Below are 27,282 nucleotides of genomic sequence, written 5' to 3' on the forward strand. Positions count from 1 at the left end.
ATGCAAAGAGCAGTGGAAGGAAGAGGTTCCTCGCTCCATCACACAACACAATTTGTGAAAGAGATCAGGGAGGGCTACTGGCTTCAATAGAGTTTTTAAAAGGATGCAAAACTAATTTAGAAATTGTTGAGTGCTGTTAAAAGAGGCTGCTACAGTTGCAAGAGACACTGATTCCTACAATTGCACACAACTTATTTAAAAGAGCTGCTCAAAAACCAGCCATCCAGGACCCTGTTGGAAGGTTTGTCCAATTGGCAGTGACCCCCATAAGCAGCATGGCCTTCTCAGTGGTGGCTCCTTATTTGTGTAATCCCCCCCCCCCAATTGAGATGCACCTGTCTTCCTCATTATGAACAATCAGGTGGAATTTAAAAACAGTCCTCTTCACCCAGGTCTTTTGATACCTTAAATATACTGTTTCTAGGAACTTTGAAATTATTAGCTGCGAGGGCAGGTGGCTGGTGTTTTTTTTTAAAAAAAGCTTTCAGGTGTTAATGTTTTAAAATTATTGCTATTCATTACATTTGTTAGTTGCTTTATACAGGAAGTCTCAAAGCAACTGAACAAAATAAAAACACAAAATAATATAAAAACCAGAAAATTTTAAAATGATGTACAACACAAAATTCCTAAAATGCTAATCTGACCCTACAAAAACATGAACACCATCGTAGAGGCTAATTTAACTACCAAAGGCCTGGTAAATACAATTGTCTTAACCTGGTGCCCAAAAGCTGACAATGATGAAAGGGTGTTTCAAAGTAAGTTCTTTACTACATTTTTAATTGCTTGGTGAGGGGGGAGTGTGGTAGAAACTTCATTCATGAATACATGAAGTCACACCCTTTTAGCCAGAGGTCACCAGCGGCATAAATACGGTTTTCAGTACTTTGAGATTTATGGATGTTAATGTTCTCTTGAATTATGTACCAGTCTTGTAGAACCTGACAGAGTGGCTAAATGTCTAACACTCTAATACAGGAAGGTAACATCCTCACCACCCCTACAGAGGACAGAAGCCATGACTCAACTGGCAGCATATGAGGTGACCAGGAAATTCTCTTGATATCTGGACTCTGTACAGATCTATTCACCTGAATGTCTTGAGCGCTGGGTTGGACTGGACCACCAGCTTTCCTCCCTTTGCTTGTACCCACAGAACATCATGTCTTTGTTATGATTTGGTTTGCATTGTCTGCATTTTTCTTTCTTTTTAGAAAGTTCAGTTTAAAAAAAACAAAAACAAACCCTATTAAATACATCAAAGTCCCCTGAGTAGAGACACAAGGCAGGAGGATAGCAGCTTTTTTCCTGGATGAGAGTCCCAGGCACTACCCTCCTGATGCCAACTAGATGACTCCGAGTGCCCTAGCTCTTAACAAATGGGATAAAGAATTCTCACAAGAAGCAAGGAAAGAAGAGAATAGGTTTTATTCATGGTGTGTGTGTGTGGCATGAAGAGAGGAAGTCAAGTTGCAACCTTGCCCCTCCCTCCCCGACAGGAGGGGAAGCCCAACACTTTTCTCCATTTCATCCAACCCCGTCATTGATTCGGAATCCCAGCCCCAAAACATGGTGGTGCTTTGGAGTCTCTGTGGGCAGAGTTGGTTAGGAAAACCAGGAGGGGCTGGGATGTGCACTCCCCCCCCCCCCCGAGACAGAGCACATGGGTCAGGTGAGAGTCACCTCCGGCAGCGAGGGAAGGCGGGGGCTGAGAGAGCGAGGAGGAGAGCCACTTCAGCTGTTGCCTTTCTTCGCTACGATCAACACAGCAGAAGGCACCAAACCTACAGAGGAGACACAAAGAGAGGCAGAGAGTGGGAGGTAATGGGGGAAAACTCACATCCAGCAGTTAGCAGGGCAGGTGAGGTGGTCATCTGAGCAAAACGGTCAATATTTATGTACTATTCTGGTGAAGTTGGGAACTGGCTCCCTAGAACTGGGCCAGGCAACAGTCTGGGATGATGAAATGTGTGTGTTCCAATTGCGTGGGGAAAAACTGGCCCTCCAGATATTGGTGGGCTGCAACTCCCATCCTGAGCATTGGGCCATGCTGGCAGAGGCTGATGGGAGCTGGAGTTCAGCAGCTTCTGCATTGATTGGATGTATTTCTAGGCTGCTTTTCATTCAAATGAATCTCAAAATGGAGTACCAACAATACATAATAACGCAATGCAGCGTAAATCGTATGAAATACCGTATTTTTCGCTCCATAAGATGCACTTTTTTCCTCCTAAAAAGTAAGGGGAAATATCTGTGTGTCTTATGGAGCGAATGGTAGTCCCTGGAGCTGAATTGCCGAGGGGCCAAAAGAGGATCATGCTTTTTATTTTACAAAGAGAAAAGGGAGTTTTGAAAGGACCCCGCTCAGCAGCTGATCAGCAAGAGATCGGGAGAGAGATAAGAGTCCCGGCTCTCTTTCAGCCCCACCCTCCATTGTTGAATGTGCTGCAGAGGGAGTTTGTTTGTTTCCCCAGCAACGTGTGACTGGCTGATTAGATTATATGTCTGGAAACAGTAGGAAAGGCTCCCTTTCCTTTAGAAGCTGCAGAAATGTGAGTTGAACCCCATAAAAATGGGGCTTTTCCTCTTTGCTCTTCCCCCTTTGCAAAAAAAGCTGCAAAACTTTTAGCTGATCCTAAAAAAAACAGGGTTTTTCCCTTTGCAAAAAAAGCTGCAAAACTTTTAGCTGATCCTCAAAAAACCAGGGCTTTTCCCTTTGCAAAAAAGTTGCAAAACTTTTAGCTGATCCTCAAAAAAATGGGGCTTTTAGAAGAGGAAAACCAGAAAAATATTTTTTTTCTTGTTTCCTCCTCTAAAAACAAGGTGTGCCCTATGGTCCAGTGCGCCCTATGGAGCGAAAAATACAGTAATTAACAAATCCTCAATAAAACAATTGCAATCTATAAAACAGTATTAACAAAACAGCAACTAAAAAAATTAGGTCACCAGTTCCTCTGGTGCAGGCTCTCTCTGTTCTTAGATGTAGCATAAAATGGGTCAGCTTCCAACAGACAGTGCTGCTGCTTTGGCCTAGGATGGGTTGGGAACCTGGTGTTGCTGGGGGGCGGGTGCTCATCTCCCCTGCTCGCCTGTCACTCACCTGACTCTGGGTGATGATTGTCAGGACTTCAGGGCTTGCAAAGCGCTTTACACAGTGCACAACTAATCCACAAGCTTGAAGTCAAAACGTGTGAGCTGATAGGCAGTGATTTCAAGCCTGCTTTCTGCATGGACTGGCTGTGCAACTGAGCTCCCCATGCACAGCCAGACCGGCTGCATCTCTACCTGACGTCACATAAGGTATTAGGAGCAGGACGTAGCTTGGTGGGCACTGTAGGCCAAACTGGGAGCTGTGCTGGGACAAACTGGGCTCGTGACCCAGAGGTTCCCTGCCCAAAAATTCCTCCGTCCTCCACGGAGTAGCAGAAGGGAAACACTGCAAGCAAAGCTCACCCCCTTCCCTCTTCCTACCCCAGCAACCTCAGACTCACCCAGCTCCTGCAGTGGCTTCTCCATGTCTTCCTCAGTGAAGACACGCCGCGGGAAGCTGGTGAGGAGGTGGAAAGGCTCGTCACCATTGTCCTTGCGGTTCAGCTCCACGTAGAGCCGGACGGCGGCCAGCTGCTCTTTGGCTCGAAACGTCTGGGTGAGCGACGTGCCGTCCAGCAGTCTCACCTGAGGAATACAGAGGAGGAGTGGATCTGAAATTGTGCATGATTTTCGCATCTGGATGCACTGGATGAATGTGATCCTGTGGCAAGGACCCCATGAAGAGCCTCGCTGCAGCATTCTGCACCCGCTGGAGTTTCTGGGTCAGCTTCAAGGGCAGCCCCGCGTAGAGCGCATTACAGTAATCAAGTCAGGAGGTGACCATTGCATGGATCACTGTGACCAGATGAGGGTGAGAAAGGGAGTGGCTCCCCCAGCCCTACCAGGAGATGCCAGGAATTGAACCCGGTGCCTTCTGCATGCAAAGTATACTGAGCTGCAGTCAGGAAGTCAACATTTGGAGCCTTGCCTCTGCCATGAAAATACTAGGTGGACTTACTAGGCAAGCCCTCAATCTCACTCCCCCACCACCAGCCCATCTGCAATGTGGTGAATAATAATACTGGCCTGCCTTGCAGGGTTGTTGTGTAAGGATTACAGCTAGATAATGCACTGAAGCGCTTGAAAGCACTACAGAAACACTAAGAAGAATTACCATTATTTTGGAAAAAGTAGGTTTGCATTCCCATTATCCTTTGTGTGGGTCCCAGGGAATATCCCTTCTTTACTCTCTGACTGGTTTTATGAGATATGCCAATAAGGATCAAAGAATGGGATGTATAGATTTAGTATCATCTGACCAGGCTGTCCTTTTCGGTTGTGCATCCTGGGCAAAGTGTCTGAGCTTGAACCGCTGTTTGCATTTTCTGTTAATTGCATTTTGACATGGTTCTACTTCTGTATTTATTTTAAGATCAATAAAACTAAAGGGGGAGGGGTGAAAGGAGGCTCATAGCAGGGGCCAGTTTGGAACTGCCGTCTCCTCCGGTTTGCATGGCTGGACCACATAACCTGGCATGGTCTACTTCTGCGTGCATTAGGCAGGGAAGATTTCAGGGAGTCTTTTACGGCAGGAATGCAAAAGGTTAAGGCTGGCCACCACATGGCTCTATAGTGGAAGCAGAATGGCTTATGGTACATGCAAGAAACAGATGAGAACAAGCAGCTCTCTACACACAAACACAAACACACAGCCTGCCTCGCAGTCAGTTACCTGTATCCTGCATTGATCATACTCTCGCTTGACAGGGGGTTCCTGGCTGGGTGACGAGGGAACCGGTGTGGGTGCCGATTGCTCAGGCAGGGTGGAGCCTTGCGAAGAGCTGCTGCAGCCGCCGCCAAACTGAATTGAAAAGGAGAGGTGGGTCAGTTGACAAAAGACAGCCGCCCAACGTCACCCTGATGGATGTTCTCAGTGCAGGCTTGCACTCTAGAGGCAGAAAGCCCTGTCTGCAAATAAGGATATTGACAAGCTGGAAAGTGTGCACAGCCGGGCGACCAAGATGATCAAGGGTCTGGAAACCAAGCCTTATGAGGAACGGTTGAGGGAGCTGGGCCATGTTTAGCCCGGAGAAGAGGAGACCAAGAGCAGTCTTCAGCCATTTAAAGGGCTGTCACATAGAAGATGGGAGCTCTGGGGGGATCTGAAATCAATGGATTCAAATGACAAGAAAGGAGATTCCGACTAAACATCTGGAAGAACTTTCTGGCGGCAGGAGCTGTTTGAAAGGGGAACGGACTCCCATGAGAGGCGGTGGTCTCTTCTTCCTTTTAAGCAGAGGGATGGCCATCTGTCAAGGAGTCTGTAGTGGTGACTGCTTCATTGAAAGGGGTTGGACTAGGTTATTATTATTATTACCATTTATTAAATTTGACACCACCCTTCATCCGAGGGTCTCAGAGTGCTTTTAATTGTTTTTATTTCCACCTGTGGGACCCACATCTCTCGTGGAAGGAAGCCACGAGCAAAAATATGACACTCAGAGCACACCCCTTTCCCAGCCTCTGCTGTTGGCTTACCTTCTTGGCTCTCTCAGCCTTGTCTCGCTCTATCTTCTCTCGCACCCGCTGCCTGGAAAGGAAAAGAGTTTTCATGGGGTGGGGTGGGGTGGGGTATTAGGAGAGCAAGGGAGGCTGCAACTCGATCACAAGAGAGTGTCATCTGATAGCAGTCTTTGTGTCAAGAATGGGGTTGTCCCAGCAGCAAAAAGGAAACTGCTTTGTACAGAGTCAAGACCTAGCTCAGTATTCATCTGCAGCAACACTCCGGGGTTTGGGGGAGTGGTCTTAACTGGAGAAGCCCAGGATTGAACCCGGGACCATGTGCTTGCAAAGCAGAGCTCTAACCACTGAGCTTCATGCTCCTTGCCCCATCTCCCATGAAAAAAGCTGGGAAACTTTCAAGGCTACGAACCTGAGAAAGGTTAGAAAGGTCAGGTGTGACCTGGGAAGGATTTTCAAGTATACTAGGGAGGTAGGAATTCCTTTGCTTCCCATCCTATCCCACTAACAGCATTTGCCACCTGCAGGTGTGGGAAACCTTTGGCCTTCCACAGGCTGCTGAACCACAACTCCCATCAGCCACAGCAATTGTGGCCAATGGCCAGGGACAATGGGAAGTAAAGTCCAGCAACTTCCATGGGGGCACAGTTTCCCCACAGCTGCCCTATGGCAAGGACCTCCACCAGCATCACACAAGTTCCCCTCCACAACCTGACTCCACGTTGCAGCTCCCCTTCCCCAAAACATCTTCCAGCAAAACTTCGACTAGAAACTGCAGATTCAGTGAAACCACAGCCGTCTGCCCATTTACCACCAAAAGGCAGAGTCTGGGTGGTGGGAAAGTACTAAATTCCACTCTTATGCACATATACCTAGAATCGTGTCCTTTCCTTTCCAGTGTTCGGATAGATCTGGACACTCACCCCCAGTCACACACACACTCACACACTGTGGGTGACAGACAGACAGACCACTTGCTCTAAACCCAGGTTTCCCAAAATTGGGTCTCCAGCTGTTTTTGGACTCCAACTCCCATCATCCCTGGCTAGCAGGACAAGTGGTCAAGGACAGGGGCGTTCCTAGCCCCTTGGCTGCCCGGGGCGGGAAGCCAAGAGGCACCCCTGGGGGGCGGGGCATCGCGGCGCGTGCGTGCGTCATGACGTCATGACGCACGCACACGCGGCGACGCCCCGCCCCCGGGGGATGCCAGGCGGGGGCTTTGGGAGCCTCGACGGGCTGCAAAGAGCCCCGAAGCCGCAGCCTGGCACCCCTTTGTGCTACAGCAGTGGCTTCGGGACTCTTTGCTGCCCGCAGAGGCTCCCAAAGCCCCCGCCCGGCCCCCCTCGGGGGAGCGCAAGTGGGGCAGGGAGAGCGGCAGGTCAGCGAAGAGGGGTGTCACCCCTCTTCGCTGGCCCGCCCCTCTCCTTGCCCCGGCTCCGCAAGCCAGCCAGCGGCGCGAAAAGCCGCTGGAGGGCGGGGGCTATTTTCGGCGCTGCCGGGGCAGAGCCACAGGGGCGGCCAGCGAGGGGGGTGACACCCCGACTCACTGCCGGCCCCTGCGGCTCCACCCCGGCAGTGCCGAAAATAGCCGAAAAATATATTTTTTTAAAAAAAGTTAAAAAAATAGCCCAATGGGCGGGGCCAACACCCAATGTGTCACCCCCAGCAGGGTCGCTGCCCGGGGCCCCCCGCCCCCTCCGCCCCCCCTGGTCAAGGATGATGGGAACAGTAATCCAAAAACAGCTGGAGACTCAAGTTTGGGAAACCCTGCTCTAAACCACCCTTCCCCAACCTGATGCCCTCCAGATATCTTGAGACTCTCAACTCCCATCATCTACGGCCAGCATGGCAATGACTCTCTGTATCTCTCAACCAAACCTAAAATGGAGAGGGTGAGAAACATGCAGACCACCATGAGCTCCTTGGAGGAAAGGTGGGATATAAAGGAAGTGAGAAGCAACACCTGGAGAGCATCAGGTCAGGGAAGCCCTCTTCATTACAACGGCAGCCTTCTTCCCAATTACTCGCGAGTAAGCTTCAGTGAAATCAAGGGGACTTGCTTCCAGTTAGGCAAGTGTAGGACTGTGCCGTAGAAGTGTTTTGTCATCCTGCCTTCCCATTAAAAGGAAGGCTCAACGCAGCTCGCAGCAACACATCAAAATCAATATGAAAATGCAAGGCGTGTTTTTGGTTGGTTACGAGCCGTTGAAAGACAGAGGGAGGGAGCGAGCAGGTGAAATGAATCAATTATCATGTCACAGGGAGGTTAAAATATCTCCAGCATCTCCAGGTAGGGCTGGGGGAGAGATAGACAGACAGACAGACTCCATGCCTGAAACTCTGGAGAGCTGCTGCCAGCCACTGCCAGCAATATTGAGCTAGATCAGTGTTTCCCAAACTTGGGTCTCCAGCTGTTTTTCGACTGCAGCTCCCATCATCCCTGACCACTGGCCCTACTAGCTAAGGATGATGGGAACTGTAGTCCAAAATCAGCTGGAGGCCAAAGTTTGGGAAGCACTGAACTAGATGGACCAATGGACAGACTCGACAGAGAAGCAACTACTTCCTATATTCGCAGCTCTTTTGCTTTGATTTGGGAAGGCGTTAAAAGCACCCGCAGGCCATGAGAGGTCTGCTGCTGTTCTCCACTCTACAGGAGCAGCCACCTCCCCTTCCAGCCCCCCTCTGGGTCCCCACAGGCTCTCACTTGGCCAACTTCTCCTCCAGCTTCTCCTTGCGCCTCTCCTCAGCCAGCTTCTTCATCTCGTCCTCCTGCAGTTTCTGGCGGATGAGGGAGAGCTCCTGGCCTTGCTTCCGGCGCTGCTTCTCCCGCTCAATGCTCTCCCGCTTCTCTCGCTCCTCCCGCTCCCGCTGCTTCTGAGTGATCAGCTCCATCATCCTGAAAGCACATGGGGAAATTCCCCCGGGAGATTTCATACGCCACAGGGGTGCTGCCGTAAACGAGAGAAGGTGGAGTTGGGAGGGCTTCGGTGTTCTGTGCAGCTCTGTGCCCTGCTCACCTCGCGGCATAATTATGCAAAGGTGCCTTACCTAACCATAAAGATTTCATTGGGACTCCCCAAGTCCCAAGTCCCATCATCCCTGACAACTGGTGATGCTAGAAGTCCAATACCACATAGGGACCCAAGTTCCACATAAAGTGGGGGGACGGACTTGCAGGCTTGCATGTTTAGCATGTTTAGCCTAGTCGCAGAATCCGGGTTTTCAGGTTGCAGAATTTAAAGCCACCAGAATTAGGATTACCTCTTTGTCTGCTCCCGCTTCTCTTCTTCGCTCAGGGGGCGTCGGTTATCTTCCTCCGTCAGCTCCTCTAACGTGGGATCTATGGGGAGATAAACCTGTTATGTTGCTACCCTCTGGGCTTGGAAGAACCCAAGGAGACAAGCAAGGAAATCCCTATATTTGAGGATGAGCAGAAAAAGAAAAAAAGAGAAATTAACATAAGAACATAACAAGAGCCTGTTCACTGGATTAGTAGTAGTAGTAGTAGTAGTAGTAGTAGTATACCACCCTATACCCGTAGATCTCAGGGCGGTTCACAACATAAAGGTCAAAGGATCTGAGTGCAACAGCAATTTTCTCCAGCTGTGATTTCCAGCTGCTGTTGCTTCTGGCATTGGAGGGTGAACTGATGGCTGGTAAGCACTGATAGCCTTATCCTGCATGAATCTGTTTAAACCCCTTTTAATGCCATCCGAGTCGCTGATCCTCAGGGTCCCTTCCAACTCTATGATTCTACTGTGAGTGGACTCCACAGATTTAACCATACACTGTTTGGGAAGAAGGACTTTATTTCGTCCGTTCCCACATTGTACTTCCAGAGCTCTAGATGAATAATGAGAGAGGGAGAAAAACCAGAGCCAAGAATGTTAAGGAAGAAGGCTGACAAAGAAGCAGCAACGGAAACATTCAGATTTTGGTTCGCGGCTTTTAGCATAGATCTTTCTTGGACAAATCTAACTGACCAAGCAAGGCTCTCTGCTGGCAGGATTCCAGAACAGGGGTGGGCCAGCGTGCTGTTACTGAACCGTAAGTCCCATCAGCCCCAGCCTGGAATGGGATGATGGGAGTTGCTGTCCAACATCTGGAAGGCGAGATGTTGGCTATTCCTGTTCTAGAACCTCTGGGAAAGTTGCCCTCAGTGGAAAGAGATGGAGGTTCGAAGGAGCTCAATTCTGGCTGGATGGAACAATTTCCAATCTCCCCCTCCTCTCCCAGGTGATAGTAAGAACTAGGCCAGGCACAGGACCCCCTGATGAGGGTCCCTCCCACCTCAAGTTCTCCAGATTTGCTCTGACCTGATCCACTTTGCACTGACTCTGGCGTCCTTCCCTCGGGTGGCTCCTCTGTGCTCAGAACGTGGCCTTGCGGGGGCACGTATGGCTCGTCCAGGTCAGGATCGTTTTCGTGCTCCATGAGCCTGGGAGTTAAGAGAGAGGCACCATTCAGGCGAAGACTGGTAAAAAGAGGGTTGCAAGGGTTTCGTCCGCAGGAGGGAAGAAAGGACCCAATACTCACCAATCCATTGCTGATTCAATGCCCTGGTTCCCTGTTAGCGCTAGGGCCTTCTCTCTGGGTAAAAAGGAGAGGGAAGAGATAGTGAACTACATATGAATACAGGGCTATTCTACATTTTTTGTGCCTTTCTGAGAAGTGCTGGAAACACAGGGCACTCATAACCCCAGCCCAACTTCCCCTTCATCTAGGGTGGGATGCAGGTTGCGGGACGATAGGGTTTGCTGCAACAATTAAGTAAAGCCCACAAAGGAAGCTGCCGTATAGAGTCAGATCGTTGGTCCACCTAGCTCAATACTGCCTGCACTGACTGGCAGCTGCTCTATACTATGATTTCAGGCACGGAATGTCCCCCAGCCCAACCTGGAGATGCTGGGGATTGAACCAGGGACCTTCTGCATGCCAGGTAGACGCTGTAGCCCTTCCCAAATAGTAACACAGAAAGCTGTCTTCTACTGAGTGAGACCACTGAGATAATATTGCCCACACTGACTGGCAGCGCCAATGCTCTACCACTGAGCTACAGCTTTTCGTAAAGGCTGATTTTCAATTAAGGCCAATGGCCATGGTCTAGTACTGCTTGTCTGAACACACATATACACTGGGAGCATATACATATACACCTGCAAGCTAACACACATATACACTGGGAGCAGAGAAGGGGGTCTTGCAAAGATCCAGTTTTCTTCTTTCTAGGCCTTCTGGGCAATAGATGTGGGACCAGAAGGGCTGGCCTTGCCATTTTAACCCTCGCATGCCTCCCACCCTTCCCCAGGGACGGACACCTACGCTCTGTTCTGGGGGAAGCCCATCTCAATGAGGCTCTCCAGAGCTGTAGCCTCCATTCTGCTGGGCTGGGCTGCCACCACCACTGCCAGCAAACTCTGCAAAAGAAACAGGAGGAGCCCTGAAATTTGTGTTAGTTCCTTTAACAGCGAAAGTGAAAGGAAGAGGTTAACAAAAGGAAATAACATTCCGGGAGCCACGATAGAATTTTTTAAAAGTATTTTTTAAAATACTTTAAATTTTTAAAGTAGAATTTTTTTAAAGGATCAGTCCAGCCTCCACCGTTCACACAGTGGCCAGCCAGATGTCTGTGGGAAACTGGCAAGCAGTTTCTCCTGTGGTTTCTAGGTATTCAGAAGCATGCTGCCTGTGACCCCAGGCAGAGCACTGAGCAATCTGTACAACAGAACAATCTGTGCCACCCAGCAAATATTTGTCCTAAGATTTCTGTAACAAAGCTACAGTCAAAAGTTATCTTCGAAGTCAAAAGTTATCACTCTGCACTGGCACAGTTGATAATACATGGAATCCTCATTTGTTTGTCATACTTTATGTGATACTTTATTGTATGCCAGTTTGGGAGGGTTTTTTTTTTTAACAAGAATGGCTTAAAAGTCACACACACACACACACACAGAATTGCTGGTCACGATTTTGTCGTGTTAATACAACTCCGCCACCATTCTGTTCCCAGAATGTGCCCTGTTTTCTTCTGCGCTCTCTGTAGTTAAGAGAGAGCAAACCTCCCAACCTTGGAGAGGACTATCAGATCAGGGTGTGCAGCCAAGGCCTTGAATGCCCGAACGCCACCCACACTCTTGCCTTTAACAGCTGCCTGCTAAGGTAGAAAAAAATGAGCAAGGGAAAAGTCCGTCTATCATTGTATTTCCACTCCAGCGGAGGTTTCGCTGGTTAATTTCTACACGTCAAACTTCGGTTCTTGAATGGCTTCGTTTTTTAAAGTTTCGGCTCCCGAACGGTTTTCGGAACTTGAACGTCCAACACGGCTTCTGCTTGAGTGCAAGAAGCTTTTGCAAACCAATTGGAAGCCACGCCTCGGTTGTCGAACATTTCAGAAGTCAAATGGTCTTCCGGAACGGATTACGTTCAACAACTGAGTTTTGACCGTATCTGAGGACATGGTTAGCCAATGCGGTGACCTCCAGAGGTTGTTGGACTACAACTCCCATCAACCCCAGACAAAAGGACCAATGGGAGTTCCAGGAGTTCTATCACACAGGCTCAGAGCAGCTTATAGCAGTTTTTCTAAGCATCAATAATTCTAGCAGTTTTTGAACTAGCTGGGCCTTCATGACTGTTAGACCCACTATTAGTCCACTCAATCCACTGGAGCCTGTCTTCACATGCAGGTGAAGTCCTTAACTCACTGAGGGTTTGACAGCTTCTGAGAGCTGAGTCTGAGGAACAAAGGTGGAAAATTGCTCCAGAGGGAGCATGATGTGTCCACCCTCACAATATTGTTTAAGAAGCCTGCGGAATACATTTTAAATTATTATCATCATTATTATAGCAAACCTACCCAAAGACACAAATTTAGTTACCTAGATTCGCTTTCAAAATTTTACTGACCTCATCAGTGTTTCAGTGCTAATTATTGGTGGTGATTTTATCTGCGGTTTCAACTTACACCTCTTATAAAACTTTGCAAATACATAAAATGCACATATTACTTACTTATCCCCAGAGGAAGGACCTATGGGGTTTAAATTCGTCCCATAAACACCCACCCAGCCATTTCTTACGCTTAATGGCCCCAGCTTTCCCCCCTCCTCCATAGATCTTAAAGGGTTAAATGTAAGCCACCCCCCAAAGGTCTTTAGAGTAAATGACCTGGAAAGGGGAGGAGCCAAACGCGAGGCTGGAAAAGGGGGGTGTCAAGGCGGGGCCCTTCCCTGTTTCTTAAAGGGACCGCATATTTGGGGAATGGGGGGAGAACCCCGCAGGGCAGGCTGCGCCAGGTGGGGAGGGGGCCTGTACGAGCGAGCCCCCTTCCCCCTACTGCCGTTTCCCAGGGGGCGGGAGAAGGAGCGCCCCCCCCCCGCCTTTCACCTGCGCTCCGAGGGACCGGCGCTCTCGCTCTCTCTTCCCAGGCGGCAGCACCAGCGGCGGCGGCAGCAGCAAAAGCGCACCGGAAGCGGCGGGTCTGTCGCGCGGCCGCTGTTTGGCTCACGTGGCCAGGTTGCCGGAATGCGCGAAGGCGGCCGCCGAGGGACAGAAAGGGTGCGCGATCGGTGGGGTCGGCGGAGAGCTTCGCCTTAAAGGGGCAGGAAACGGTTCGAGGTGGTCAAATCTGTGCCAAAGCGATTTTATCTATTACACACATACACATATATACACACATGTATGTATGTATGTATGTATGTATGTATCCCTCCCCAAGGCCACCACACACCTGTCTTTTCTTTCTCTTTCAATTCATTTAATTATTACTGCATTTATTGATTCTTTTTTTACAATTTCATTATGTTATAATACTTTTCCCCTCATTTATTCTTCCCCTCGTTCTTTCTACCTTTTAATTATTTTCCATTCCTTCTGCCTGCCCTTTTTTGAATTCTCTCTCTCTTGTAGTCTTTTTTCTCATTCACTTCTATCATTCTCTCTTCTCTTATGTTTATTTAGTTCAGTTTTCCTGTCTTTTATTTCTTTTTTATTTTCATTCTTTTATTTTTCATTCATTATTATTTATTCTTTCACACTTTCATTCTTTTAATCTTCTATTTTTCTCTTTCTCTTTTTCATTCGCTCTCTTTTTCTTTTCCTCCCATTCTTTCTCTTCTGTTTTCTTTCTATCATATCCCTTTCATTCACATTTTCTCTTTCACTTGCTCATTCATTCATTCATTCATTCACTGGCTGCAGGGGTTATAGCAAGCGTTGGGAACCTCTGGCCCTCAGGCCAGATTTGACCCTGCACAGTTCCCAATTTGGCACAGGGGGGGATCCATTTTCCCCAACCTACACCCACTTGCCCCATACCTGACACCACATGAGACATCAGGTGTGAGGCAGGACCAGTTGTGCAGCTGAGTTTCATGTGGGGAGCTCCATCATGCAGCTGATCCCAGAAGAAAGCAGCTTTGCCAGCCCTATGCTGGGAGCTTTACTGAGCATAGGGCTGGCAAAGCCTCTTCTGCGGTTCCCAGGTGAGCAGGACGACATGCCCATCAGTCACCTGACATAATGATGCCAGGTGATTGGCAGGTTGGTCAGAGTCTTGCCAGGCAAAAACACCCAAGGAGGGTTTGATGCAGGGATGGTGAGGGTTGCAGCCAGACCCAAGGTCCCCTAAGATGATCAGAAAAGCTCTGCTGGGTCCAGCATCCTGTTTTCACAGTGATCAACCAGACCCCCAGATTCCCCACAATGGGAAGCCTGCAAGTAGGACCTGAGGGCAGCAGCAATTCTCCCTGCTTGCAATTTGCACGAATTTGCCTAATCCTCTTTGAAAGCCATCCAGATCAGGGACTCAACCTGGCCGCTGAATTCTGCATCAGCTGAAGTTTCTGAACAGAGGCAGCCCCACATATAACGCAATGCGGTAATCTAATCTAGAAGTAACCAGAGTGAAGGTGACAGGCTATACCTGTCCAGACAGGGGCGCAACTGGACCACCAGGCAAAGCTGATGGAAGACACTCCATGCCACTGAGGCCACCTGAGCCTCAAGCGACAGCAAAGGATCCAGAAGTACCTCCAAGATGCGTACCCACTCCTTCAGAGGGAGTGTAACTCCCTCAAGAGCAGGCAACCCTCCCATCCCTCCGGTCTAGAGAGCCGCTCACTAACAGTGCCTCAGCCTTGTCTGGATGGAGCTCCAGTTTCCTGGCTCTCATCCAGTCCATTACCAAGGCAAGACAACGGTTCAACACATCCACTGCTACGATTGCAGTCTACACAAAGCTCAGCCAGGCTAGCAAATGCATTTCTCTGCCCCCACCCCAGTGAAGCTGGTGGCGACTGGCATTTGCTAAGCTGTTTTTTTGTGTTTGTTTGTTTGTTTTTTGGCTGCAGAGCAGTCATGGGGATGGGAACTGTTGGGGAATATTCTGCAAGACCTCACATACACCAGAACCGTGACCTCGCAAGCCCTCGCGTTTTACCCTAGTAGGGTTTGTTTGGGGGGGGGGGGAGCGGAATCTTTGCAACTCTCCTCCCTCCTATTGTGGCAGGGGGAGAATCACATGCATCATTATGACCTGGTTTCTGCAGCTGGTGGAAGCCTGGGCAGAAGGCCAAAGGCAAGAGAGAGTCTGAGTGTGTGTGTGTGTGTGTGAGAGAGAGAGAGCTGCCTCTTTAAAGGACCCCTGGAATCCAAGGGGCAGTGTGCACTGGTCTCCGAGTGCAAAACTTTATTCAAGTGTAAAGCACACACACAGCGAGAGAGCGAGAAACTGGGAACAGATTGCAGGGCAGAGGCCAGGCCTGGGTCTCTGGAGAAACCGGGCAACATCTAAGATTGGGAGAGAGCGTGCACCAGGGGCTGGGGTGACGGAAGGAGGAATAAGCAGGTCTAGAACTGGGCAAGAAGAGGTGGGCATCAAGGCAAAGAAGAGGACACAGGTTGGAAGAGATCGGAGGCCAGAGTGACAGCTGACTGGGAGTAGAAGGCAGAGATGGGAGCCCAGCCGAGAAATAAATCCTGGATGGGTGAGGGCTCCTCGCCTCTGTGGGCAGTGGTGGGCTCCACAGGTTGGCCTGTCGGCCATTTCTGCCTCTCTGCCTGCCTCTTCCTGGTAGAGTTGGTGGCCAGCCGAGTGACCGGCTCACTGCTCCTGCTTTCCTGTGCATTCCACACCCTGGGAGGTGCACTGGCTCTTGCTGTGGCCTTGACCGATGCCTGGCTGGCGACCGGAAGACACCCCAGTCGGAGGAATACTTTCGGGTGGGTGCGAGCCCGCATTGCGGGCACCCTAGCCAGCGCCATCTTCCTGAGCGCCCTGTGCCTTGCGCTCCTGCCCGAGGCACTCCGCAGGGTGGCTGATCCACACGTCACACAGCATGCGTTGACCCTTATGGGGATCGGGGCCGTGGGGATCCCGATCCACCTTGCCAGGGTGGGACTGCATGGCCAGCATCCCCAAGACCCAGGCACGAGGCCGTGCTGCAGCAGGAGGAGGGTGACCGAAGGAGACAGCTGTGCCCAGGAGATGGAAGGTGAGTTTGTGCGCAGCAGTGACTGGGGAGCATTGGGACTGGCGGGGCAGAGGGCAGGCAGCCCAGTGGAAGACAGAATCGGGGCCAGTGACAGATGGAGTCAAGAGCCAATGGCACGCAGAGCCCACATTCTCTTCCCTGCTGAGTTCTACAAGGACAACATTCAGACTGAGGAGGAGGAAGCTGGCAGGTTGTGACACCCCCTGGGTTGGTTGTAAGAAATTTAGACGGGCAGGTATGGCTGGTAGGGGGCAAACTGAGGTGGGTGGGGCAGTGCCCCAATTGCCCTAATGAAGCAGCCTGCACTGTGAGTGTGAGGGGGGCAGGGAAGGAAGAAACAAATGGACTGTCTCATGTATGGGCAATGTGGTGGCCTCTGCATGTTCTTGGACTCCAACTCCCTTCATCCCTGACTATTGGCTATGCTGGTTGGGGCTAATGGGAGCTGGAGTCCAGCGATCTGTGTAAGGCACCACATTGGCTACGCTTGGGCTATCAAATCCTGGGGGTGGAGAACCTCCAAATGTTTCTTGGATTTCAGCTCCCATCAGCCCCAGCCAGCATTGCCAATGACCTGGGTCCAACAGCATCTGGAGGGCCACAGGTTCTAATCCAGTAGTTAGAAAATTGGAAACCTTAAGGAAAATAGCAAGGTTAATGCTCTAAAGAAATTTCCGATGATGGCTGAAGAGGCAAGCTGTGCTTAGGAAAAATGGCTTGCCTCTTCCGCAGTAGAGGTGGCTGCAGTGGAGGATAAGGCTGATCGACACAGCCAGCCAGAATAGCCAAATGGCACCTCCATATTCAATCTGCTCTTAACTGCTGTGGACAAACAACAAGGGAAGGTTATTGGCTTCTCAGAGGCTTCAGGGGGCAGTTTTTTGGAACAGTGCTGGCTGAGATAGACCTTGGATCTGATCTAGCAGGACAAATCTTACCTTCTTTGCTCCCCCAGTTCTCCTTTCTGTGATGTACATCTGGGGATGGCAGAGAAATTAGATTCCTTTTGCATTTTAATGAAAAACTACCCTATTTGCCCTTCTTGAACCAAGGCACTAACACCTATCCATCGAAATTTGCAGTTCTCACAATTTTGCACTGCAGTTCTTCACACCAATGTGCCCAAAAATTTGTTCAGTTTAAGTGTGCATAAAAAATTGATATGTTAGTGACTCAGGGTCATGGGTTTGAACCCCATGTTGGGTGAAAGATTCCTGCATTGCAGGGGGTTGGACTAGATGACCCTCATGGTCCCTTCCAACTCTAAACTTGGAAATATTTGAAACTGAGAGAAACTGAACCTGACAAGCTCATCCACCTCTTAACTCCCACATAAGGAAATGTCTCAGGCCTGTCCCAAGGGCTGGATTAACCATTAAGCAAAATAATCACCTGCTTGGGGCATCAAGGTCAAGCAGGTCACCAGAGAACTTTTCCATTGCCAGATTTTTAACATTAATGGCTACCAATTGCTCAGCTCAGTTGAAATTGAGCTATGCAACTATGCAACAAGGCTGGCTGGCTGGCTGCTTCATCTCTATGAAGTACAGAAGCAAACATTTACAGGTAGGTAGCCGTGTTGGTCTGCCATAGTCAAAACAAAATAAAAAATAAAAAAGAAGCAAACATGTTACCTATGGTTAGTTTTGAGGATCTGATCAAAGACTTGGCAATTAGAAGGAGTAGGAGAAATCTGTTCAAATAAAGCGGAAGTATACAAAAATAAACATTATTTTCCATCTTACTGTAGGTTTAATTTCATTTCGAAAATTTTTAAAATGGGTTATTATTGTTTATATTTCGAATTCGATATATATGGGGGCACCAAAATCTTTTAATTGCTTAGGGCCTCTGGTCCTGCCTGTCCCTTCTCTAAGCTTTGGTTCTTTTTCGTCATCTACAGATCTGCTGGGCAACGGCTCCTCGGCCAACGGGCAGCCCTGGATGGAGGAGGACAGGGAGGCCAGCCCCATGCCACCCTCAGAAAAACTGGGGCATTGGACAACGCTTTGCCTTGGTTGGGTGGTCGCCTGCCTGGGCCCTGCGGCCGTCCTTCTGTACTCTCTCATGTTCCACCTGCTGTGGCCTCCTTGCCTGGGTGATGCAGCCTGCCTCAGCCACTGCCTCAGGTCCCCCTGTTGGGCCTGGCATACTGCGGAGGCACTGCATTGGGGACACGCCCCTTGCTGGCTGCTCTACCTGGACCCTGGGCTCGCCGTGGCTGTGTCCGTGGCCCTGCTATGCTTGGCGTGGCCGGCCCTGCACAGCTCCGCTCTGGTCCTCATGCAGGCCGCACCGGAAGAGCTGGACTTGAGGCTGCTGGAGCTGCAGCTGCGGGCCACGGAAGGCGTGGTGGCCGTGCGGGACCTCCGCGTTTGGCAGCTGGACGGGCCCAGCAGCTTAGTGGGCACGGCCCACGTGCACTTCCGGGACGTGGCCACGTGCGAGGCCGTGATGGACAGGGTCCAGCGGGTGTTCTGCGAGCATGGTGTTCACGCCGCCACAGTGCAGCCAAATCTTGGCGTTGGTCCGGGCGGCGGGTGGTGCGAGGGGGCGCCACGAAAGAGGTGCTTGGCCCCGTTCCCTGCCATGGTCATGGAATACGAGACCACGGTGTGAGCTGAGCAGATGCACCACTTGGGGGGTAGGGGAAGAGTACCTCATAAATTTCCATTTTTCTCTGCTACAGGCACCCTGCTTTCTAGCTAGGTGATCCTACGGGTGTCCACAGGAATAAATTGGTGGAGGCGCAGGGGAGATTTATGACTTGTAACCGCAGGTTTTTGACTGGACTATTTGCAGTCTTTGTGCGACTGGGACACATGCACTGTTACATGGTACTGAAGAGAAGCAACGAGAAACAATGGTGGGCTGTGCCTCTTGGTGATGTAGTGTTTAATATATATCTTTGAACAAACTGCTTGATTTCTGCATTTAACAATATCAGAGGGAAGCACTAGAAAGACACAGCAGCTTCAATTTCATAGAGAATCATATAATTGTAGTTGGAAGGGAGCCCCCCCCCAAAAGGGTCATCTAGTCCAATCCCTTGCAATGCAGGTGCCACAGCTAAATAGCCATCAATCTCAGTTTAAAAACCTGCAACGAAGGAGAGTCTACTACCTTCCGAGATAGTCTCTTCCACTGCCAAACATCATCCATGTCCTTCGAACGAGTGGGCGCAATGCTTGAGGTTCCTGGGAATCTCAGCATTGTTTCCTTTAGATGCAAGTTTCTAGCCCTCATGATACAATTTACAAAGTGAATTATGCAAATCAAGAGAAGTCCACCCAATATGAACGAAATATTTACATAGGCCACAGAATCCTCCTTTATTGCATGCAGAACCATGGGCATTGGTTTCAGAGGTAGGGTCTATTCCAAGGAGGGATGGGGGGGGGGTTGATTCCGTTCACATTTAAAGGCAAATTTACCTACCATAATTTGCACTTTCTGAAATAATCTGAGAACTGAAACACAGCAGTCCTTTGAAATCCATGCCTCTCTGGATTTTGCAATGCAGTAAAGCGAGCATTAAAAATACATTTGTTTGTGGAAATAACATGGAAGAAATGCTTTGCGAAATCTGCACTAAAATGCTGATGACGTTATAAAAATGTTCACAAACCGAAGTGGAAATGTGGATAACTGAATTTAGGACTGGAAAAATGAGAAACTAAGAGAAACCAAAACTCACAGATTTCCCCATCCCTATGATTTAGTTGGATACCACCCAAGGACTCTCCACCCCACTTCCTACCTTCGTGTGCCGAGTTCTGATGCCACCATCTCTGCTATAATGTAAACTGCAAACAGGGCAAATAGGAGGGGAAAAAATGTGGTACTGGTGTTTCTAATACCCGATTCCCAGGATTGCAACAGGAATGATTTCCTCCCCACTCCTTACCCCACACCCTGCTAAAGCAAATAATAATACAATCCTATAGATTTTCCAAATTTTTATTATTAATATTATTGCCAGATAGGTGGGGGATCCTAGCTGGGGAGGGCAGAGGGTTATCAAAGATCGCCCAAGGTCGCTCCACCTTTTCGGACGATCCCGTCATAATCTGCTCTCCAACGACACCTTCACTTCCTGAAGGAAGAAGGAAAGCGGATCAGCAGGGCACCCACCTAGGAAAGGGGTACTCAGGGAGGGATGTAGGAGAAATTTGAATCAGCTTGCAGATCTACAGAATTCGCACTTCCTGGAACAGTACGTGAATTAAAACACAGCCACCCTCCAAAATTTCCGCTTTTTGCTGTGCGGTTCCCCAGCCAAGTAATGTGAATACACCAGGGTAACATAGTGTGCATAAAGATGCATGTATCCGTGGATATAAAAGGCACAAATGCAGTGCATCAGGGGAAATAGCTTTGCAAAAATGTGCACTGCACACCAAAAGAATGCAAATTAAGAGGAATTCACACTAATATGCTGATTAATTTCAAGAGGGCTTTGGGGGGAAAAACAAAACAGCAAACTGATGTGGAAATGTGGAGAACCAAATTTAGGAAAACAGAGAAATTCAGATTGGCCGGTTTGGCCAGCCTAGTACTTGCAACTCGATGCTGCAGAGTTTTGTGGGGGCAGAAGTTGTTTCACAGTTGTGGCAAGAGCAAGGTGTGGTTGGCACAAGCCATTTGGCCGTCCTAGAACAGCAATTGCTTAAATGAGTAGGCCAGGAGGACCCACCCGCCATTATTTTCTCTGCTTCTGGAGAGGTTTCCCCACCCTTAAAAGCAGAAGGAAAGAGTGAGAGGCTGGACTGAGGCAAAGGAGGCAGCAAAGTGTATATTGGACGGCTGTGTGGAAGAGAGAACTTCAGATTCACCTCTAAGCTACAGGTCCCTCCTTTGCAGCTAATCTAAGGGAAGAGCTGTGTGGCATGAGGTGCCCTCTCATCTTGGCCTGAATCGGGGCCCACTATACTACAGTACTGGATCTGATCTGATGGCGGAAGATAAGGCTATCCACAGTGGCGCAGCGTGGGGGGCCACAGGGGTGGTTGCCCTGGGTACAAAATTTGGTAAAGGTAAAGGGACCCCTGACCATTAGGTCCAGTCGTGTCCAACTCTGGGGTTGCAGTGCTCATCTCGCGTTACTCGCCGAGGGAGCCGGCGTACAGCTTCCAGGTCATGTGGCCAGCATGACAAAGCCGCTTCTGGCGAACCAGAACAGTGCACGGAAACGCCGTTTACCTTCCCGCCAGAACGGTACCTATTTATCTACTTGCACTTTGACGTGCTTTCGAACTGCTAGGTGGGCAGGAGCTGGGACCAAGCAACGGGAGCTCACCCCGTCGCGGGGATTCGAACCGCCAACCTTCTGATCAGCAAGCCCTAGGCTCTGTGGTTTAATCCACAGCGCCACCCGCGTCCCACAAAAATTGTTAGGGGTGCAGGATTTCAACACCCAGTGCTGCCTCAGTACAGTTATGCACTTCCATTGCTGGACTCTGTTTAAAACAGCTTCTCCATGCGAACCAAGAAGTGACCTCTCCAGACAACAAAATAACTCTTCTTTTTTTATCTCTGCGGCTGTGATCTGCTGGGTCATGCAGAGGCCGTTAGGAAGTTCAATGCACATGCATATTCTGTATGGGCACTGGCAGCCCACGCTACGCCACTGCCTATCAATCACTAGCTGTGTTGACTAATATCCCTCCACTGTCAAGAGGCACTAGGCCTCTGAATGTCAGTTGCTGGAAACTACAAAAGGGGAGAGTGTTCTCGTGCTGAGGTCTTGTTCCCATTGGGGCACCTGGTTGGTCACTGCGTGAACAAGATGATGGATGAGATGAGCCACTGGCCTGATACAGCAGGACTCTTATTATGCTCTTATGGAGAGTGTGGAAAGAGTGCTCAAGAAGTTGCAAGATTTTAGCAGGAAGTTTCAAAGCATGGGCAGATTGGAAGTGTGTCCACCCCAAAACCTTTGTAGGCACAAACAAGTACCGAAAGTGGGGTTGTGTATAACTGCCCCGACACCATCATGAGCACAAATAATCATGGGTGCACAATAAGAAGGATGTCAGGAGGAACTCTAAATTGGTCAATAATTTTCAAAACATTTCAAGCAAAGTGCAAAGAACTGCTGCTGCCGTTTAGCAAAGTGGCAGAGTTTTAATGTTTTGATTCCCTCCTGTATGAGTGAAAAATAGGAGTATCAGTTAGGGGTGTGACCTGGAGAGAAGTGGTGTGCCTGAGGAGGGAGTGTGGCCCAAGGGTCAGCCGGAGATGGCTGGTCTGAGGCTTCTCATCCTTTGTCTAAAATGGGTTGAGGGTGAACCCCGGGCCTGCGAGCCTAATTTGGCCTCCCCAAGCAAGTATTTCTGCCCATCACTTAAAGACTCTACCAATCCCCCAGCACCCCAATACCTGGTCGACTTGATGAATGCGGGCCTCCCTGGAATGGGGGCTTCGTCATTTGCTGATTCTTGCTCCTGCAGCATTTGTTCCAACGTTAACACTTGTCCCGATGCCGGATTTGATGCTGACTGCTGTTCTTGCGCCTCCAGCATTCGTTCCACTGTGAATGATCTTTCCGATGCCGGATTTGATGCTGACTGCTGTTCTTGCACCTCCAGCATTTGTTCCACTGTGAATGATCTTTCCGATGCCGGATTTGATGCTGGCTGCTGTTCTTGCACCTCCAGCCTCCGTTGCACCGTTAACGGTTGCTTCGATGCCGGCTTTGGTGCTGCTGGTCGCCCTTTTTGCACCTGCAGCGTTCGTTCCCCCGAAGATGGTTGTCCGAACTCCGCCTTCAGTGCTGATGAGCCTTTTTGCACCTCTGGCATTCGTTCCACCGTTAGTGGTTGTCCAAATACCGCCTTTGGTGCTGTTCCGCCTTTTGGCACTTCCAGCATGCGTTCCACCGCTGGCTGTTGTACAAACGGCGGTCTTCGTGCTGATCAGCTTTTTGGCATCTCCGGCATCCATTCCAGCGTTGACTCTCGTACAAACGGCGGTTTTGATGCTGATCAGCTTTTTGGCATCTCCGGCATCCATTCCAGCGTTGACTGTTGTACTAATGGCGGTCTTGGTGCTGAACAGTTTTTTGGCATCTCCGGCATCCATTCCAGCGTTGACTGTTGTACAAATGGCGTTCTTGGTGTTGATCAGCTTTTTGGCATCTCCAGCATCCGTTCCACCGTTGGCTGTTGTACAAACGGTGGCCTCGGTGCTGATCAGCTTTTTGGCATCTCCAGCATCCGTTCCACCGTTGGCTGTTGTACAAACGGTGGCCTCGGTGCTGATCAGCTTTTTGGCATCTCTGGTATCCGTTCCACCATTAATGGTTGTCCAAATGCCGGCCCCGGTGCTGATCAGCCTTTTTGCACCTGCAGCATCTGTTTCACCGTTGACGGTTGTTCCGGCTTCGGCGTCGGTACTGATCGCCGTTCTTGCACCCGCACCACTGTTGATGGTTGTTCTGAAGCCAGCTGCAGTGATGGATTGGTTTCTGATTTGCCGATCCCTTGGCTTTCTACTGACGACTGCGCACCCACGTTTGCGAACGATTCTAATTCTTTTGTGGGATTCCATTTGCTCTTGGTCTTCAGGTTCGCTTTGATGCCGCTGCAGATTTTTTTCACCTTATCATTGGTGTCCACGAACCCATCGCCATTCTTACAGGGAGGGAAAAAGAGACGCCTTACTAGTCCCTCTTTTGACTTTTGCAGAACAGCCCTACAGGGCAAGGCTTCACGGTGGGAGACCCAGTGGCCCTCTGGGTGTTGTTGGACTTCAGCTCCCATCAGCCTCAGTCAGCAGAATCTGATGGAAGTCAAGGTCCAGCAACATCTGGAAGGCTGCAGGTTCCCCCATCCTTGAGTTGCAGTGTCAGAATGTGATGACTGCGGAGACCTGGGTTCAGCGCCCTGCTCAATGGGTGACACTAAGCCAGCCATTTCCACTTAGACTAACCTGCCTCACACCTGTGTTACAAGGATGAAAGGGGGATCATGTGCCACAGTCTGAGCAGCTGGGTACAAAGGCTTCTATCCCACGCTAGTCCTACTCAGCATAGATGTATTGACGTTAATGAACAGGTTGGCCTTATGTTCATTCATTTCAATTGGCTTTCTCTGAGCAGGACTAGCATTGGATAATACAACCCAAAGAGTGGTTGGCAAAGTTTTTGATTATTTTTTTTAATGTCCAGAAGAGTAAAAACTGGAACGAATGGATGCAACATGGAAAGTGACCCCTCCTCCCTTTAGTTTTCTTTGTGTGGGGGTACGGCTATCAATTCTCAGGAGCACATCAATACCAGTCATGTGAACCAATCAGATTAGCAAGATGCAGCTAAACCACACAGGAGCTCGTCTCCCACAATTTCAGTTCCTCTGCAAACTGAATTAAGGTGTGCACTTTTTAAGGGTGTTGTCAGGGGGTGGCCCAGAGGGCTTTCCTGCCCCTCCCTCATTTTTCAAACTTTATATATTTATTTTACTTTGTTTGCAGCTCAACCGGCCACCGTGCAAAGTGCAGTCCTAGTGGAAACATGGTCACCTGCTGTTTACATTTGCTCCGAGGAACCCTATGTATTTTTGCAAACTGGTAGTGTGGGCTTGGTGCCACCAGTCCTTTAAGTGTCTAGCAACATCCCTACACTTTCTGAACCTGAGTTGTTGTAAAGCTCAGGTCTGAGGGCTTGCCTATAAATCCTGAGTTACCAGGATTCACCCTAGCTCTTACTTAGGCCTCCCAAGTTTTGCCCCTAGACCCCCACCAGCCCCTTCCAGTATTTATTTATTTTTTAATCGCAAGCTAATAGAAAACCAATTGGTTCCATGTTTTGTTGATGTTTGCTATGGAGTTGGATTGACAAATTGAGCGAAACTCCCTAAGAAACTGAGCCAGTCTCTCACACACGAAACCATCTGCTAGATCACAGAGGAGCTCCACCTTAAACCATTGCACTTTGCCAAATCTGAGCTGCTGGATAGCTCAGGTCAGAGGCTCATTCAGGGCTCTCCAGGTTAAGAGACCAGTGGTGTGTAGACGGATAACTGAAGGACAAAGCCACTTGACCCTTTCAGGGTGAGAGGCTGTATTGGCGAGTGGTAGAGTGTCTCCTTGGGTGGGAGGCAAAGCCCCAGGTGAGAGTTGGTGTGTTCTCTGGCTGGGATGGTTGAATCTGTCTTTCTTTGTGTTGTATCACTGTGAGTAGAGGTGGGTTAAGGAAAGCGAGTGTCTGGGCCAGGAACAGAAAGGAGAGGCGTGGGACAGTCACCCCAGTGATGCTAAGTAGGGGGAGGTAAGCCAAGGGGAGCTGTTAAACAGTATATCATAGAATTTTAGAGGTTGGAAGGGACACCAAGGACCATCTAGTCAACCCCCCTGCAATACAGAAATATAGATGGTCTCTTGTCATCTCATGAGTACTTTTTTTTTACGCCAGCAGGCTGACTGGCCAGTCATTTAAATGATTATTTTGTACTTTTTCTCATGGTGTTTAATGTATCATTGTATATATATATTGTTGCACATTGCACAGATTTTTATGATATGGTGATGTGGGTGGGAGTATATAACATAAAAATGAAATTGTTTAAATAACAATAAATAGTAATGATAAATCCAGATTATAAGTAGAAAAGAAGAAGAAGAGTACAGGTTGGCATTTGCATGATGAGAGCATCATCTACATGCTGTGAAATACCTGCATATAAAAGCAGCAATGATTGCAACAACAACCGCCCATCTGGAAGGGGTACCTGGAAAAACTCTTTTCTTATTCGGGCTTTTTAAAACGTTGGGAGAGGTATGGGCACTAGGGGGCACCTCAGCTCTAAGTGTTCAGCTACCTCATAGAAATGTAGAAGGCAGGCAGAACATCCCAGCTGGCAACTCTGGAAGGGAGCAGGCAGGGACCATCTTTAGCATATTTACCACCAGGGTGCAAAGATCCGCCCAGCACCCCCAAATTTAGTTTAGCTGCCCCAAAATTAACTTTTTTAAAAAAATCATTTTTATTAATTTTCCAATAAAAACAGCCAATTAACAGATAATCCAATCATAATCCAATTAAAAACAATTAAAAAAACCAAACTGCAGTCTCCAAATTGTTAATTTTTCCGGGGTCACCACAATCTGGACCTCTGAAGTATATCTCCTATATTTGTTCCTGCCTTTTCTCCAAATTAACTTTTATTGAGCTATTTTGGGGGGAGGGGAAGCCAAAGTTGTTGACCTTTTTTGGGGGGGGGCAACTCAAAGTTGTTGAGCTTTTTTTGGGGGGGTCGCTAACCTGTAACAATGACGCAGCGGGGGGGGGATGCTTTTGCTTTTGTTTCCTGGAAATATTTGACGCTATGGAGTAACAGCAACGGAGGTAGGGGGCGGGAACTTTTGCTCCTTTGCTTTTCACTGCCGCCAATCGAGAGGGACTGGTATACAGTAGGTATACATCTGGTGTCCCCCAGAAATCAGCACCCGGGTGCCCTGCGCCCCTTGCACCCGTGGGTAAAGATGGCCCTGGGAGCAGGAGTCATATGGTCATATGTCATGTGTGCTTTCGTTGAGATTCCTGCATTGCAAGGGGTTGAACTAAATGATCCTTAGGATACATTCCAACTCCACGATTCTATGAATCTATGATTCAGTCAAGGGAAGGGACCCCCAGTTTTGCACAGCAAGCCCACAATTTACGTGAGGGTACGTTCCGGGGATCATGCCTAAAGCCAAAAACCATGTATTGTCAAAACATATTGGGTTCAAAGGTGGGTGGGTTTGCCTAGTCATTTTTTCCTGCAACCCCCCACTTTCTGCCCTTTCTTAATTTTTATTTTTTGCCACACACACAAAGCTGTAGGCACACAAGTTAAATGTGTATAAGTTGTGGATTTACTGGGTGTACCACTGTGTGTAGGTTGTACGTTTTTGTGACTTACGGCAGAATCAAACCCATATGCAGTCATATTCTCCAGGAACTCCAGAAATGTGTTATGTGGATGTGTTAGTACAAAGCATTCATTTGTTAATGCACATTTCTAGCCCTGCCCCAATAATTATGGGAATTGTAGTTTATCCCTCACAGAGCTATGAATCCCTGGATCTATAATCTAGGTTAAATATGTATTCTGTAGTTAACCTCCTTTTAAATGTTTTATTTTGAAATCTTTAAGATAATATTTTAGTTTTGTCTTATGTTGCTTTGACTGTATACTCCATGGGTAGGCAAACTAAGGCCTGGGGGCCAGATCTGGCCCAATCGCCT

The 27,282-nt window shown here is 49.0% G+C and overlaps 2 protein-coding genes across 2 annotated transcripts; one reads left to right on the forward strand and one right to left on the reverse strand.

Annotated features, from left to right (window-relative positions):
* Positions 1-1,412: 1,412 nt before the first annotated feature.
* UBXN1 (UBX domain protein 1) lies at positions 1,413-13,071 on the reverse strand. Its single transcript, XM_033174770.1, has 10 exons — positions 12,946-13,071; positions 10,879-10,973; positions 10,093-10,146; positions 9,873-9,994; positions 8,818-8,896; positions 8,261-8,452; positions 5,572-5,623; positions 4,766-4,894; positions 3,495-3,678; positions 1,413-1,787 (listed from the first exon to the last, which is right to left on the reverse strand). The coding sequence occupies exons 2-10, from the start codon at positions 10,932-10,934 to the stop codon at positions 1,738-1,740; spliced, it is 918 nt and encodes a 305-aa protein (XP_033030661.1). The 5' UTR covers positions 10,935-10,973; positions 12,946-13,071; the 3' UTR covers positions 1,413-1,737.
* Positions 13,072-15,190: 2,119 nt separating this feature from the next.
* On the forward strand, positions 15,191-19,437 carry LOC117039268 (zinc transporter 1-like). Its single transcript, XM_033136360.1, has 2 exons — positions 15,191-16,052; positions 17,956-19,437. The coding sequence occupies exons 1-2, from the start codon at positions 15,512-15,514 to the stop codon at positions 18,669-18,671; spliced, it is 1,257 nt and encodes a 418-aa protein (XP_032992251.1). The 5' UTR covers positions 15,191-15,511; the 3' UTR covers positions 18,672-19,437.
* The last annotated feature ends 7,845 nt before the right edge of the window (positions 19,438-27,282 follow it).

This window comes from Lacerta agilis, chromosome 17, assembly GCF_009819535.1.
Source record: "Lacerta agilis isolate rLacAgi1 chromosome 17, rLacAgi1.pri, whole genome shotgun sequence".
Taxonomy (NCBI): domain Eukaryota; kingdom Metazoa; phylum Chordata; class Lepidosauria; order Squamata; family Lacertidae; genus Lacerta; species Lacerta agilis.